This window comes from Zalophus californianus, chromosome 4 (genome assembly GCF_009762305.2).
Source record: "Zalophus californianus isolate mZalCal1 chromosome 4, mZalCal1.pri.v2, whole genome shotgun sequence".
In the NCBI taxonomy this organism is placed as follows: domain Eukaryota; kingdom Metazoa; phylum Chordata; class Mammalia; order Carnivora; family Otariidae; genus Zalophus; species Zalophus californianus.
Genome location: NC_045598.1, coordinates 105,949,683 through 105,963,631, shown reverse-complemented (window position 1 = coordinate 105,963,631; position 13,949 = coordinate 105,949,683). Strand labels below are relative to the sequence as shown.

The following is a 13,949-nucleotide window of genomic DNA, read 5'->3' as shown; positions in this document are numbered from 1 at the left end:
TTTAAAACAACAACAACAACAACAAAACAATTAAACCTTAAAAAAAAAAAACCCTCATAATAATTTAATTCAGTTCTAGCCACCTTGACCATACAAGGTAAGGTTCTCCCTCTCTCCTCCTCAACTTTATCTACTTAGTTTGTCCTTTATTCTCTTTTCATTCTGAAACAACTAGTTATTCTACTTTAGGACAAATTTACTTTTTTCTACTTAACAAAAATACATCTCCATACTTCATACCTTTTCTTACTAAAAATACATCCTACTCGCTTTGCATAATTGTTTCCCTTATTACTTCTAGTATGTTGAATGACATATATTAGAGTTCTTAACCCATAGAAACCTTAGTTTCTAGTGAAAATGAAGAAGTAAGCAATTATTAACTGTGTCATGCCAGCATTGTGGAGATTGGCAAATTTGTGAATACATTTTTATAATTTCTAGAAGCATACACTTCCTCATAGTACAGTTTTTCAGTGTGGCACAAGACATGTTTACTAACAGACCCCAGTATGTTTAGCTCCTCTGTAATAAGAGGCTACAAGCAAGTAAACTTAGGCTTAATATTTAACAATTAATGTTTCAATATTTTATCTTATTTGGAAATGATCTAGATATTTAATGAATATCCATAACTTAGCAAAATTCTAAGAATATAAGTTACCAAAGAGATTTAAGAAACTATTTTTAGGTAGACATAAAATCTAATTGTTAGTTATAAACGTTTAGCTTACATCTGTTTAATTCATTTATTCTTAGCAGTGTTTACATTATTCATGAGAATTTCATCATCTTAAGTTATTTTTCTTGGTAACAAATTTTTAGAACAGATAACATGAGCTCATTTGACTAGTAAACCAGGTAGAAAAAGTTGTATGTCTGCATTTAGTGCTGACAACTCTGAAAGTGTGTCTGTTTTTCTGGGTTAGTGTTCGTTGTTTTAGTAAACCCACAATATTTCTATTTACCAAAGATTACCCAAGTCATGTGAATTTGAAAAACATTTGGGTTAGTCTCTTTATTTCTGAGTTTGTCCTCAAACTTAATTTATATAAGCACTTTTTTTTAAAAGCCAATTAAGTAGAGCTCTTTTTACAGAGTAATTTTGGCAATGCCACCCAGAGGTAGAAAAATATCACACATCTAGAACATATAATATATAGACATACATAAACATACAGACAAATGCAAACAGAAATCTTATACTCAGTAGTTTATAAAAGAACAGTTGAATCCAAATTGTGTTTCAGGCAGATGGAATAAGTTAGGGTTAACCCACTAAGCTAAAGCTTTTTACGAATATTTGTGTAGAAGACTTAAGAATTTTTCATTTGCCCCATTTCCAAATAGCTCCTTTTTCCTTTGCAGCCTCAGAGAGTTGCTTGGGGTCTCTGGGTCCCTAGAGAGCCCCCAGTAGAGGAAAGCGGCCTGCAGCTCAAGTGGCTGTAGGGAGCTGAGGGGCTGAAGTGGGAAGGGAAAATATGTCCAGGGTGAAGGTTTGCACGAGGTAGGAGTTTGAAGCGGGGGACATAGCAAGGATTCAGGGAATTGAATGGAAGATGGAAGGTGACAAAAGGAAGGACAGAAGCAGTAGGAAGAAGAGGTCCCAGAGGAGCTAATCTAGGGAGATCTTAAGTTTCCCAAAGAAGCCAGTTAAGTTCCAAATTGTACTTAGTTAAATCATGCAAACAAGAAAGAGGTGAACAGAGTTGGTGGAGCACATAGTCAACAGGAGTTCAAGAAGGGGGTTTCAGTCAATTGAGAAGTTCCCGTGGGAGGAGCCAGAATCAAATAGAAGAGAGGCCTTTAAAAAAAAAAAGAAACTCCTGGGGCACCTGGATGGCTCAGTTGGTTAAATGTCCCACTTCAGCTCAGGTCGTGATCTCAGGCTTGTGAGATGAGATGGAGCCGTGCATTGGGCTCCCCACTGAGTGTGGAGCCTGCTTAAGATTCTCACTCTCCCTCTGCCCCTCCTCCTCTCGCTGTCTCTCTCTCAAAACAAAACAAAACAAAAACCTATCAGCCTCCAGTGTGGCCAAGTTTTGACTGTACACCTTTTTTAAAAAATTCCTTTCAAATATTTTCTCAGGTTTCAGCTGAAACACACAGTAAATCTTCCTGATATTATTCCTTTTTAAAATATTTTTTCCTTTGTCTTTTAAATCAAAGGCATACCTATCAAGTGACTAAAAACTAAAACCAATAAGCCTTTTATGGCTTAATGACGGACACAAAAAGTGTCCCCAAAGGAGGGGACAAAAGATGCAGCCCTCTCAAAATCCAGAACCACTCCCAAAGGTAACCAAAAGAAAGAAAGACCTATACAACCCCTGAGAGCTGGCAAAAGTTGTCAGGACACTAGCCACATACAGTTCGCATTTCTGTCTGGCCACATTTTGGGGCCCCCAACCTGACAGTTGGGCCACCCGCACACGTAAGAACCGACAACCTATATGCCCCAGCAGGCAGAAATGCAGCCCAAGTTCTCAGAACACAAAACAAGACAAACAAAAGTAATAACTGTCCACAGGAGGGAAAGGATTGTTAGCCAGTGGGTACCTGAAAGCAAATCCAGGATCCACAGTTAAAAGAATTACATGTGTTTTTCTCCTGCCAGGCTGAATTTGGAAAGGGTGGGACAACATAAAATTTTACCTTCCTCTCTTGTCCAGGCACTACAGATGAAGATCCGGCAGAACAGACTTGGGTAAGAATTCTTACCCTTGGCTGGCTTCTGCCTGTTTTCCCAGGATCCCATCTGTAGGCTCTGGAACAAGTGGTGGTGTCTCAGCAGGTACTTTCTGGGTCACCAGAAACTAGAGGGGAGGAAAATAATTCCAAGTTCTTGGTGGAGACCCTGTAATAAAAGATTAGTAAGAAAAATAAACAAGTTTATTAACGTGTATACCTCATGTATACATAGGAGATAACCAGGGGAAAGGAGTAACTGATGCTGCCCATTGCTTTCTTCACCTCCCTTCTTGGGTCTGGTAGGAGTACAAACCACAGGCCAGCTGTTGTGATTTAAAGGGGGCACATCTGAAAAACTTGGAAAACTTCTGTTTCCAAGTCTGCATAGGCTTACCGCTTTTGCACTAACTGAAGAGTTAAGCTCCTTTGTCAGTGTTTCTCCTGATCTGAATCACTTGGACCCTTTGCTGTAGAGCCTGAGAATCTATTTTTAACAAGCTTTCAGACTGTGTGGATGCAGTTAGTCTTGGAATTAAGGAACCACTGATTTCTGTGATGATGTTAACAACCAACTAGAAGTTGAAAGTTCGTTAAACTGGTTTTCTCTTCGCATTTGCATTGCAAAAGCCAGTCTTACTGAACTCAGTAATTCCCACCTTTATCTGCCATTTTAGGTAATGCTCTATTGCCCAGTTAGAGTCTTAGACTTCTGCATTTGAAACAGAAACAAAAACTTGTAATACCTGCCCTTATGAGAATGTAAGAAGTATGTCAGTCTTTTGGATAAACAGGAAAGTAATGGTCTCTCTTCCTTTAAGGAATGTCCATTTTTTCAGGGGCCAATCAGTGTCTTTCATAAGATCCCCAAAGGAATCCATGACCTAAAAATGTCAAGAACCACTAGTTTAAAGAGTTACAAATGTGGATGGTTACCGATATAAATACATTCATTAGCTAAATCAAATCAGGATAAAATAGAATCTGAGAGTTAGGACCTGGAAGATTATTTAGTCTGGGATATAAGGATAGACCATCAGAATCACTTGGGGAAGGGTTCTTAGTCATCATTACTGCTTCCTTCTTTTCTCTTTTGAGATTATTAGCTTTCTTCCTTACACAAATATTTATTGAGCAATACTGTGTGTCAGACACTATGCTAGGCACTGGGGAGTAGCAATGAAGAAAACAACGGGGATGCCCACCATTGTGGAGCTCACAACCCAGCAATCTTACTAAGCCACTGCTGTTAGAGAGGACAGTGGACTTGTTTTGGAATGGAAGGAAGGTTGGGACCCACTACTGTAGTCTAACTTTTTCTCTGTCTTCTCTTGCTTTCCATATTAACCCTTAGGACCATTCATCCAGACTTCACTTGAACCCCTCTAGTCATAGGGTGCTTGGGACAAAGGGGCTTTTTCCATTTTGGACAGCTCTACTTATTAGTGATTTCTTCCTTAGACTGTACTGAGCTACAGTCACTCTTGAGCCTTTCACACCTAGGAACACACAGAATAAGCATCCTTTCATGTGTAGGAGTTAGATACATGCATCTCACTCCTGTGCCTGACAGTTCTTGTTGCCAGGCTTCTCTTCTCTGTTTTTTCAGGTATTTCTCCCAGAGGATATTTCAGTCTCCTTTACAAGCCTGGTTGCTTTTTCCAGGACATATTCCAGTTTCTCAGAATTTTTCTTAGTGTATGCTTCCCAGAACTAAGCTTGAAACCAGTTATATCCTTTCAGTGTAGAATAAGACATTAGCACTAGGTAGGTAGCCATGTCCCACTTGCCACTAACAGTCAGCTAACACCCTGTGTCATTTGTGTGAACTGTTGGTCTCCCCTCTTCTGCACCTACGTGGCCAGTTTGTTGAACCTTACTGAAGTTTATGTATATACCTAATATATTCTTCATTTTTAGAGTCAGCCTATAAAGACCTTTTTGGCTTCTTTTATAAGTCTTTTTTTTTTTAAGATTTTATTTAAAGAGAGAAACAGTGAGAGGGAGAGCACAGAGGGAGAGTGAGAAGGAGAAGCAGACTCCCCACTGAGTGGAGAGCCCGATGTGAGGCTTGATCCCAGCACCCTGAGATCATGGCCTGAGCCAAAGGCTTAACCAACTGAGCCACCCAGGCGCCCCCCTTTTTGGCTTCTTATTTGCAAATCCAGTATTTATTCCTTCAATAACTATCTGTTGAGCGTCTGGGCTGCCCTAGATACTGTAGTCCTAGAATAGGCCTGAGTACACAGATAGGGTCCCTGACCTCATGGAGCTTATACAGATATTTCCTAATTTACTCATTATATTTTAGTCTTCCAAACTCGTCCTTAGGATAGTTTGGGGATTGTGATGGGTTTTTTGTTTGTTTTTCCTTAAGATTTTATTTATTTGTGAGAGAGAGAAAGAGAGCACAAGTAGGGGGTGAGGAGGGGCCAAGGAAGAGGGAGAAGCAGGCTCCCTGCTTGGCAGGGAGCCTGATGTGGGGGGGATCGATCCCAGGACCCTGAGATAGTGACCTGAGCTGAAGGCAGACGCTTGACTGAGCCACCCAGGCTCCCCGGGATTATTACATTTTTTTTATAAAATGACCTCAAGTAGTTCCTTAATGTTGCCTGACAAGCATTTTTCATTTTCCCCTGTCTATTCACGCTCCTGCTCTCCTAGATGGCCATATCGGATACCTACCTTCTTCTCAAGCCTTGATTTCAGTGGATCTTGCCTCCTGTTCCCCTAAGAGAAAATAAAAGCAATCAGAAGAGAACTTTCAAGCTCCCACTGTCTCATTTATCCACTCCCTGCATCTGTGCCTGGTGTTCTGCTTTTTCCTGTTACCAATGAACTGCCCATCCTCTTAGGGGAGCCAAGCCTTGTTTCCATGCACTGCATTCCCTCCCCATTGGCCTACTATTTAAAGACCTCCCACTGTGCTGGGTCTTTCCTCATCAGTGCGCAGACATGCCACAACTCTCTCTTTCTCTCCTCCCATTCGCTCTTAAACCCACTCCAGTCAGATTTTATTGCTCCGTTGAAACTACTCTTGTCAAGGGCACAGTGACCTTCATGATGTTAACCAATGACCTCTCAGCTTTTGGTACAGCCAGTGCCTCCTTTCCCCTTGAATTTGGCGTCCAAGACAGCACTCTCCCCTACTTAACTGGTCCTTTCCTGTCCTTGTCTTTTGCTGGTTCCTCATCCTCAAACTCTTAATGTTAGGGTGCCCCACATCTCAGCCCTCAGGACTCCTTTCTTCTCTATATACTCTGTTGGTAATCCCAGTCAGTCACATGGCTTTGGACACCATCCAAAAGCTGACAACTTCCTACTTTAATGTTGAAGTTTAGTGTGTGGGTTCCAATTGGGTTCCACAATTTAAAGCTGTATGATCTTCGGCAAGTTACTTTACCTTTCCTTGCCTCCGTTTCCTCATGGTAGGTACTTCAGCATTTGTTGAAAGAACCGATGAAATAACAATAAAACTACTTTTAACCAAGAAAAACAGTAGAGTTCACAAGATTCTTTGTAGAACTTCCAATAGAGAAAAATAAGAAGGACTCTGTTTTACAAATGAAGGGGAAAAATTAGTAACTTGTATTACTAATTCCATTCCAACTCTTTATCCTGTCACACAGTTGAATGTCTTTAACAGTGTGATCTAGTTTCTCCCCCAACAGTTCTATGGAAGTTTCTTCGCCTAAGCTACTAGTGACCTAAATACCAAATTTGGAGGGCATTTTTTGGCCCTTACAGTACTAGACCTCACTGTTGATCTCATTCTCCTTGGAACTTCTCTCGGCTTTCACAAACCTCTGACCAGTCTTCTCTCTCTCCTCCCTACTCCTTAAATATCAGTGTTTTCCAGGGTTCCTTTCCCAAATGGCTTATGGTTCTTGCCTGAAACTTGGCCCTCTCTGAATAGGGGGGGACGTGGAGGTTCTCCTTGTTACCCACACGTGCTTTCAACCCATTACTTCCTGTTCCTCTTAGAAACCCCCATTCCTTTGAGGTTTCTACCGTCTGACGTTTCACCCTCCTCTTCTCTGTGTTGCTGTCTTCTGCCAACCTCTCCCTCACATACTGAGTGTCTCAACACCTGGTTCACCCTCTGAATCCCCACCGTTCTCCGCCACTCCTCAGTTCACTTAGCTTCCTGTCAGCTGTGAGCTCTTCTTTGCCCAGCCCCAGCCGCACACTGCGAGAGACATCCTGAGCCTTGTCTGCAACAAGTGAACAACCTCCGCATTCACACGTTTAGACACTGTTTCCTGACCATGGTTGTCTTCCTTCCAGCTTGTTTGTTTAGGGCCCATGGAAGCAATTCTTTGACCTCACTTGTCTGAACCTCTCTGGCCTACTCATCTAGGAAAGCCCCAGCCCTGGACGAATGTAGCCACCTATCATCTTTCACACACTGGAGACCGTCACCTCACTCAGGGGATGAGCTGGTGACCATGATTTTATAGTGTTTCAGTGGTCCTCTAGCTCATCTTTCTCATCCCCATCAGTCCCTCCTTTCAATAGCTGGCAGATTGATTCAAAATGCAAGTCCAGCCATGTCACTCCTCTACCACCGTCATTGTTATCCCATGTTGTAAAAGGCCAGTGCCTCTCAGATTTGAACATGAATATGAGGCACCTGAGAGTCTTGTTAAAACGCACGCTGTGCTTCAGGAGGTCAGGGGTAGAGCCCAAGAGTTTGCATTTCTAACAAACTTATTTTACCATCTTTATTTTTCTCATTTTTATGAAATAATCTCAGGGTTTGGTAATCTAGATCAGAGATTTTAAACTCCTAAGTAAAAAATTAGAAGGGTCTATTGCTTATCTTATCCTGAAGTTCCAGTGTCAGAGTTGGATGGATCTCCGAGGTCATTGAGGTTTATCCCCTCACTGTAGGGATAAAGTGTGGAGGAAGGAACAAGTTCTAGGCCAAGAACTTAATTTTCTCAACAACCACTAGAGTGCGTATAGTGTGTGCATACACAGTATGCCGCTTGTTGAGCGTACAGTCTAAAAGACAGGGCACCTGCCCCACAGGATGTTCATGGCCTAAATAAAAGCCATTCTCCCCGCTTCTCGCAAATCTTCTCATCTCATATCTTTTTCAAACTTTGTAAATATAAATTCAGTAACAATAAAAGAAACTTAGTGTTATGCATGGCAAATCATGATGAGCCAAGAAAGAAATCAGAGTTTGGGAATTAAATCTTAACATAGATGTGTAAGGATAAACACGCCCTACCTTTAGAAAATAGCTTTCAGTCTTTGCTTTGAAGTGACCTGCATTTTGACTCACAACCCACTACACACAACTTGTATACAGTTGTATAACTGAAAAAGCATATCTAAACAAGTATACTAGTTGTTACCCAGGATACATGTGAAGCATTCTGTTTAAGTCTGACTACAACTCAACTAATTTGATTTCATGAACCTTAATGCTTCTAACCCTGAGTTTGGGGCCTTAGAGTCTTAGTCACACAGAGTATTGGACTGAACTGGACCTGGTTTTGATTCAGTATGATAACTTTCTTCTGCTGAGGCTAAACTCACTTCTGCAAAGGAAACCTCCCTACTGTTACACTATTCATTTTCTTTAAATCCCATTTAAGCCATTCTTATTCCAAGAAGACTTTCTGTCTGTACCTTATTTACTATTTCATTTAGTACGCCCTCAGCATTTATGTACTGTATTTCCTGATTGCCATGTGTGAGTAAGTACTTGGTTTTGATTTCATTAATGTTTACTATGTCCCCAGTTAGACTGTTAAGTCCACAACGGCAAAGATCGTATATTCTGTTTCTGTGGGATGCTCCCATTCCCTCTAATTTTGTACCTGGGTAACATTTTAATCAGTCGTCCATTAACCTGTGGTTCTCGCAAGGTACAGATGCTTAACTCTGTCAGGGAATCTTTCTCATACGTGTTTTCTCATGCCCATCCACCTCATTTCCCTACAGACGCAAAGCCTATAAAAGAACACATGTCACAAGCCCAGCTCTTTCCCAGAAGCCTTGAGGAAGATCTGGGGTTTGAATATGCAGTGTTCCATAATCATGTTGAAACAGGACAGTTTGCATATTTCAAGGAGGTCCTTACCTGCAAGGAGCACCTGGCTAAGAATGATAGCATCCCATTGATCAATAGAAATGTTGGTCTGAAAAATTGCTTACAGGGCGCCTGGGTGGCTCAGTTGGTTAAGCAACTGCCTTCGGCTCAGGTCATGATCCTGGAGTCCCGGGATCGAGTCCCACGTCGGGCTCCCCGCTCAGCGGGGAGTCTGCTTCTCCCTCTGACCCTCTTCCCTCTTGTGCGCTCTATCTCTCATTCTCTCTCTCTCAAATAAATAAAATCTTTTAAAAAAAATGAAAAATTGCTTACAGTCATACATATGCATAGACTACAGTAAAGGCATTGAAGTGGCAATGTAGATATACATATTAATTGACATGGAAAGATGTTTATAAATATTAAATCACAAAAGCATGGAACAGGGCAACAGTATAATTTGAGAGAGTATCATTAACATGTTAACAGTGATTTGTCACTAGATGGTGGGATTATAGGCCTTACAATTTTTATTTTTCTTTCTGTTTATCTTCATTTCCTACATTTTTAAACGATATATACAGTTAAAAACATGATATACATTTCTTAAATTATATTTTAGCTTTCTGCTTGCTTGGGATCTGATTACCATTAAGTTCTGGTGTATTACCAATACTATACTACTGTACTATGAATAAAATAAAGCTGGGGACGTGGATATTGAGTTCATTGAACATGGACCAAGTGGGCATTTCATAAGTAAATTATATGGAGATGTGCTTGGATGATTTCTCTCCAGAGGCTCTGTTTTTCAGCCTTCTGAAAACATTTTTCTTTCTCTGTTGTTGTAACTAGATTCCTTCACGGAGGTGCCATTGCAACCATGATTGATTCTACTGTTGGTATGTGTGCAGTTATAGCTGAGAGAATTGTCTTGACTGCCAATCTCAACATCAGTTTTAGAAGGTAAATCCCTGGGTTTGCTCTGCTTCTTAGGTATCATGGATCAGGCTCCCCAGCAGCAGACCCTGAGACAAAGATTTGTGTGCAAATGATAAAGGAGGTGCTCCCAAGGGAGACTAGCACAGGAGTGGGAGGAGCAAAACAGGAAAAGGGAAGGAGAACCAACCAGGCTTGGGCTCCCAAAGTCCTTCAGCCTGATCATCCAAGGAGCTCCGGAGTGAAATGTGTGCCTCTGGATTGTTCCGACCTTAAGCAAGGGAGCTCTCTCACACGTCAGTCATACAATGAGGGCTATCCTGGGGACCAAAATTCCAGGCCTATTGGGCTCATTGCATTTGAGCAAGGCAGGATCTGGGGGGAAAAAAAAAGGTGAAAAAAGGATTGAAGGGGATCTGAGTGGGAGCACCAATAACCACTACATAACAAAACATAAAAGTATTTCATTCTTTTCTTTTTTAAGATTTTATTTATTTACTTATTCATGAGAGACAGAGAGAGAGAGGCAGAGGGAAAGGCAGGCTCCCCACGGAGCAGGGAGCCCGATGCGGGGCTCTTATCTCAGGACCCTGGACCTGAGCGGAAGGCAGCCGCTTAAGTGACTGAGCCACCCAGGCACCCCAAAACATAGAAGTTTCTCATAACTTCACACAGAAATAAAAGGGCAGACAGCAGGATGAGTTTGGTATCCATCAGAAATAAAGCTCCACAAGGTCTTAATTCTTCAATCCTACAGTTCACAAAACAGTGGACACTGGCACAGGAACAGAGAAGGAGCAATAGTGCAAACCAGAGTTTAAGAACAGTTCAATAGATGAGGTCTCCAAATAAGGTTTTGTTGGGTTATTACTTTGCACAGTGGGGGGCATTTAAGTTACACAACATCTCCATTTTATGCCACAGAGAGTTGTATGGTGTATATGGCCATCATTAGGAAGCCATGCCTCGTAGATTGTAGGTTTATTTACTATAAGTAATCCTTAGCCAAGCATTCTACAGAAAAGGACACTTCCCCCTAGTAAATATTATTAGTTTATTTCAGGGGCCAGCAAAAATTTTTCTGTAAATATTTTATGTTTTGCGGGCCATAATGTCTCTGATACAACTACTCAACTCTGCCATTGCAGCACAAAAACAGCCATAGACAATACATCAGTACATAAATGGGTATAGCTGTGTTCCAATAAAACTTTATTTACAAAAACAGGCAGCTGGCCATTGGGGCCATAGTTTACCAATTCCTGGTCTGTTCACCTGGAGGGCCAGTTGGAAAAAATTAGACATGGTCATTTATCTCCTTTTCCCTGGGAATGTTTCTGTCTGCTCCCTGCCCCTGCCCCCCAACACACACAGAATGAAAGAATTGGAGGCCAGCTGCTTTAACTTCTCCCTCCCCAGCTGCCAGTAATCATAGCTTCAAAATAAAAAACACTTTAAACAAGATAGAAATGTATCACGCAAAGGAGTCCAGAGGAAGTCATCCTGGGCTGAAAGAGCAAGCTCCCTGGTTCCCAGAGACACAGGCTCCTTCCAGCTCACCTTTTCACAGTACTGAGTGCTGGCAAGAGCCATCACATGTCCTGACAGCAGGACTGACGAAGGGTAGAAGAAGAGCTGTTTTCTCTCTTTTTAGGAGACTTCCCGGAAGTTCTGCACAAGACTTACTTCCATTTAACATCATTAGTAGTAAGAGAGATTGAGAAAGTGGTTTCTTATATATACTATGTCATTATCCCCTCAAATGTATTTAAGGTCAACAACTAATACAACCACAGACATATTAATAAATCCAGACCTACAAATTATGCAATACAAATTCTTTTTAGTGCTGACATAATCAAATGTTACTAAGTACTTCAGTAAATAAAATGATAAGCCTAATACGATTTTTTTTTTCCAGATGCATCAAATATAAAATTATCCCAGTGATCATAAAACTTATTATTTCGGGGTGCCTGGGTGGCTCAGTCGATTAAGCGACCAACTTGTGATTTTGGCTCAGGTCATGATCTCATGGGTCGTGAGATGGAGCCCTGTGTCGGGCTCTGCGCTTAGTGGGCAGTCTGCTTGAAGAATCTCTCCGTCTGCCCCCCTCCACTTGTGCATTCTCTCTCTAAAATAATCAATCTTTTCAAAAACTTAGTATTTCACCTACACTTATTAAAAATTTTTCGTTCCAGGCTTGATTAATTTCTCTAGGATGCCAATATTTCTATTTTCCTGAGGTTAGTATACTTGTCCTCATAGCCTTATTAGGTGTCCAGTACTTGCGTCAGACCCTAAACGAACCGTCTCAGCTCAGCCGAATTTGTAAGTTCTGGGCGATCATCCTGGAGATTCTTAATGGAATAGGATTTTTCCTTTGAGGGTGATTGGAACACATGCCTGAGTTCATAAAGCCGAGCCCCTGTTGGAGTCAAGATTTCCTTACCATGTCAGAGGGACTTTCCAAACCTACACCCTTTCTTCTAACCTAGCACCTCCCCTTTTTTAGTATCCAAGTCCACTGTGTCTTAGTTGTATATTTTCCGCTTTGGTTTACCACTTACCTGTAATTAAATGCATCTCCTGTAATTGGTGGAGATTCCATCTCCCGGGAGACAAGGACATGAGACTGTAGTTTTCTTTCAGAGATATTCAGCTGGGCAAGACATTTGCCTTCTTTCTAGCTGGTTCTTTTCTGTAACCAGGCCTTTCTGTTAAGGGTACGATTCCTGCATTTTCTGCAATTGTTTGGCTTCCTGACAGTTCTCTGCCTGTTGGTGTGGGGGAGAGGGTTAGTGAGGGTTCTTATGGAGACTGTGCTGGACTTTAATAAATCCCCAAATGGCATTTGTCCGTGGGTGTAAATCCACCAAATGTGCATAGATGTTCCTTTCATCTTTCAGCTCACCTGTACTTCACACACTTTGAGGGGACATAAGAGGTAACAGCCCTGATGCTGAGGGTTGTCCAGGTCTTTGCCTACCCGCGGTTCGTGTAGGCTATCAAAGCGCTTTTGACTAACACATGGGAGATTCCTTGCTGAATGTAGGTATCCGTTATAGATCTGACCTTACAGCTCAGAAAACTACCAGATTGTTTATGCCATGGTTGTGTAAACATAATTCTTCCAGTGCAGCCTCCCCAAACCTGACCTATACACATCCCTCACTCTGTGTTTTACCATGTCCTTTCATAGAGTAAAATACTGTGAGGCAGACATATACTTGTCTGCACTGTTCACTATAAGTAACTGCTTAAAAAATTCAACTTACCTGATCATAGCCATCCTTATTTTTGAATTATAGCTATAGTTTTATAATTCTTGAGTTAGTTTTTTTCCTTTTTTGAGAATCATTAGGGACTCCTGGCTTTCCATAACATGGTTAACCATAATTATCACCCTCTTTTCTGTGTTTAAATTGCATTTGGCCTGTTAGGAGTCTCTTTAGACTGCTTCCTATCCTTTCAATTCTATCCAGATGGATTTTTAAGTACTTTTGTCTCCGGAAAGACAGTATAACGTACTGGTTAAGAGGACAGACTTTGGAGCAGGTTCAAATGCCTGTTTAGCTGCTTACCAGCTGTATGACCTTGGACAAGTTTCTTAACCTCTCTGTGCTTTAATTTCCTCATCTTTAAAAAGAGGATCATAATATCCACCATATAGGGTCATTATGAGCTGTAAATGAATGAATGCGCATGTAAAGCACCTAAAACAGTATCTGGCCACGTAACAAGTACTCAGTACGTGTTGGCTGCTAATATTATTATCGTTAATGTTGTTATTATCATTACTTTCATTTTAGCAACAACGAGGTGTATCTGTGCCAAGACAGAGTAGCTACACTATAAAGATTGCTGATTTCTTTTTAGTGGAGAATAATGCAAAAGACTAGGAAAATACTAGATGTGTTCACATGGTGGGTAGGATAACCTTGCTGCTGGGCCATTTCTGTGTCACAGCTGGAAAGTTTTTAATGTTTAATAAGGTTATGAGTTCACAGTGGTATTTTAATTTTCTTTTTTTTAGATTTTATTTATTTATTTCTCAGAGCGCACAAGCAGGGGGAGCGGCAGGCAGAGCAGGCAGAGGGGTGAGCAGGGAGCCCGATGCAGGGCTCGATCCCAGGACCCTGGGATCGAAGGCAGACGCTTAACAACTGAGCCACCCAGGCATCCCCACAGTGGTATTTTTAGATTTAATGGGCTTTGTGCCTTACATTTTATATTAACATTTTTTGAGTAGTGTGAAATATATTCATATTGTTGT

At 41.3% G+C, this 13,949-nt stretch overlaps 1 protein-coding gene across 1 annotated transcript in view; it reads left to right on the top strand.

Annotated features, from left to right (window-relative positions):
• THEM4 (thioesterase superfamily member 4) overlaps positions 1-13,949 on the top strand; it is a 39,490-nt gene that overhangs the window by 15,493 nt on the left and 10,048 nt on the right. The window contains 3 exon segments of the mRNA XM_027604079.2: positions 8,647-8,745; positions 8,748-8,814; positions 9,590-9,700. Of these exon segments, the coding sequence (XP_027459880.1) occupies positions 8,647-8,745; positions 8,748-8,814; positions 9,590-9,700 (277 nt within the window).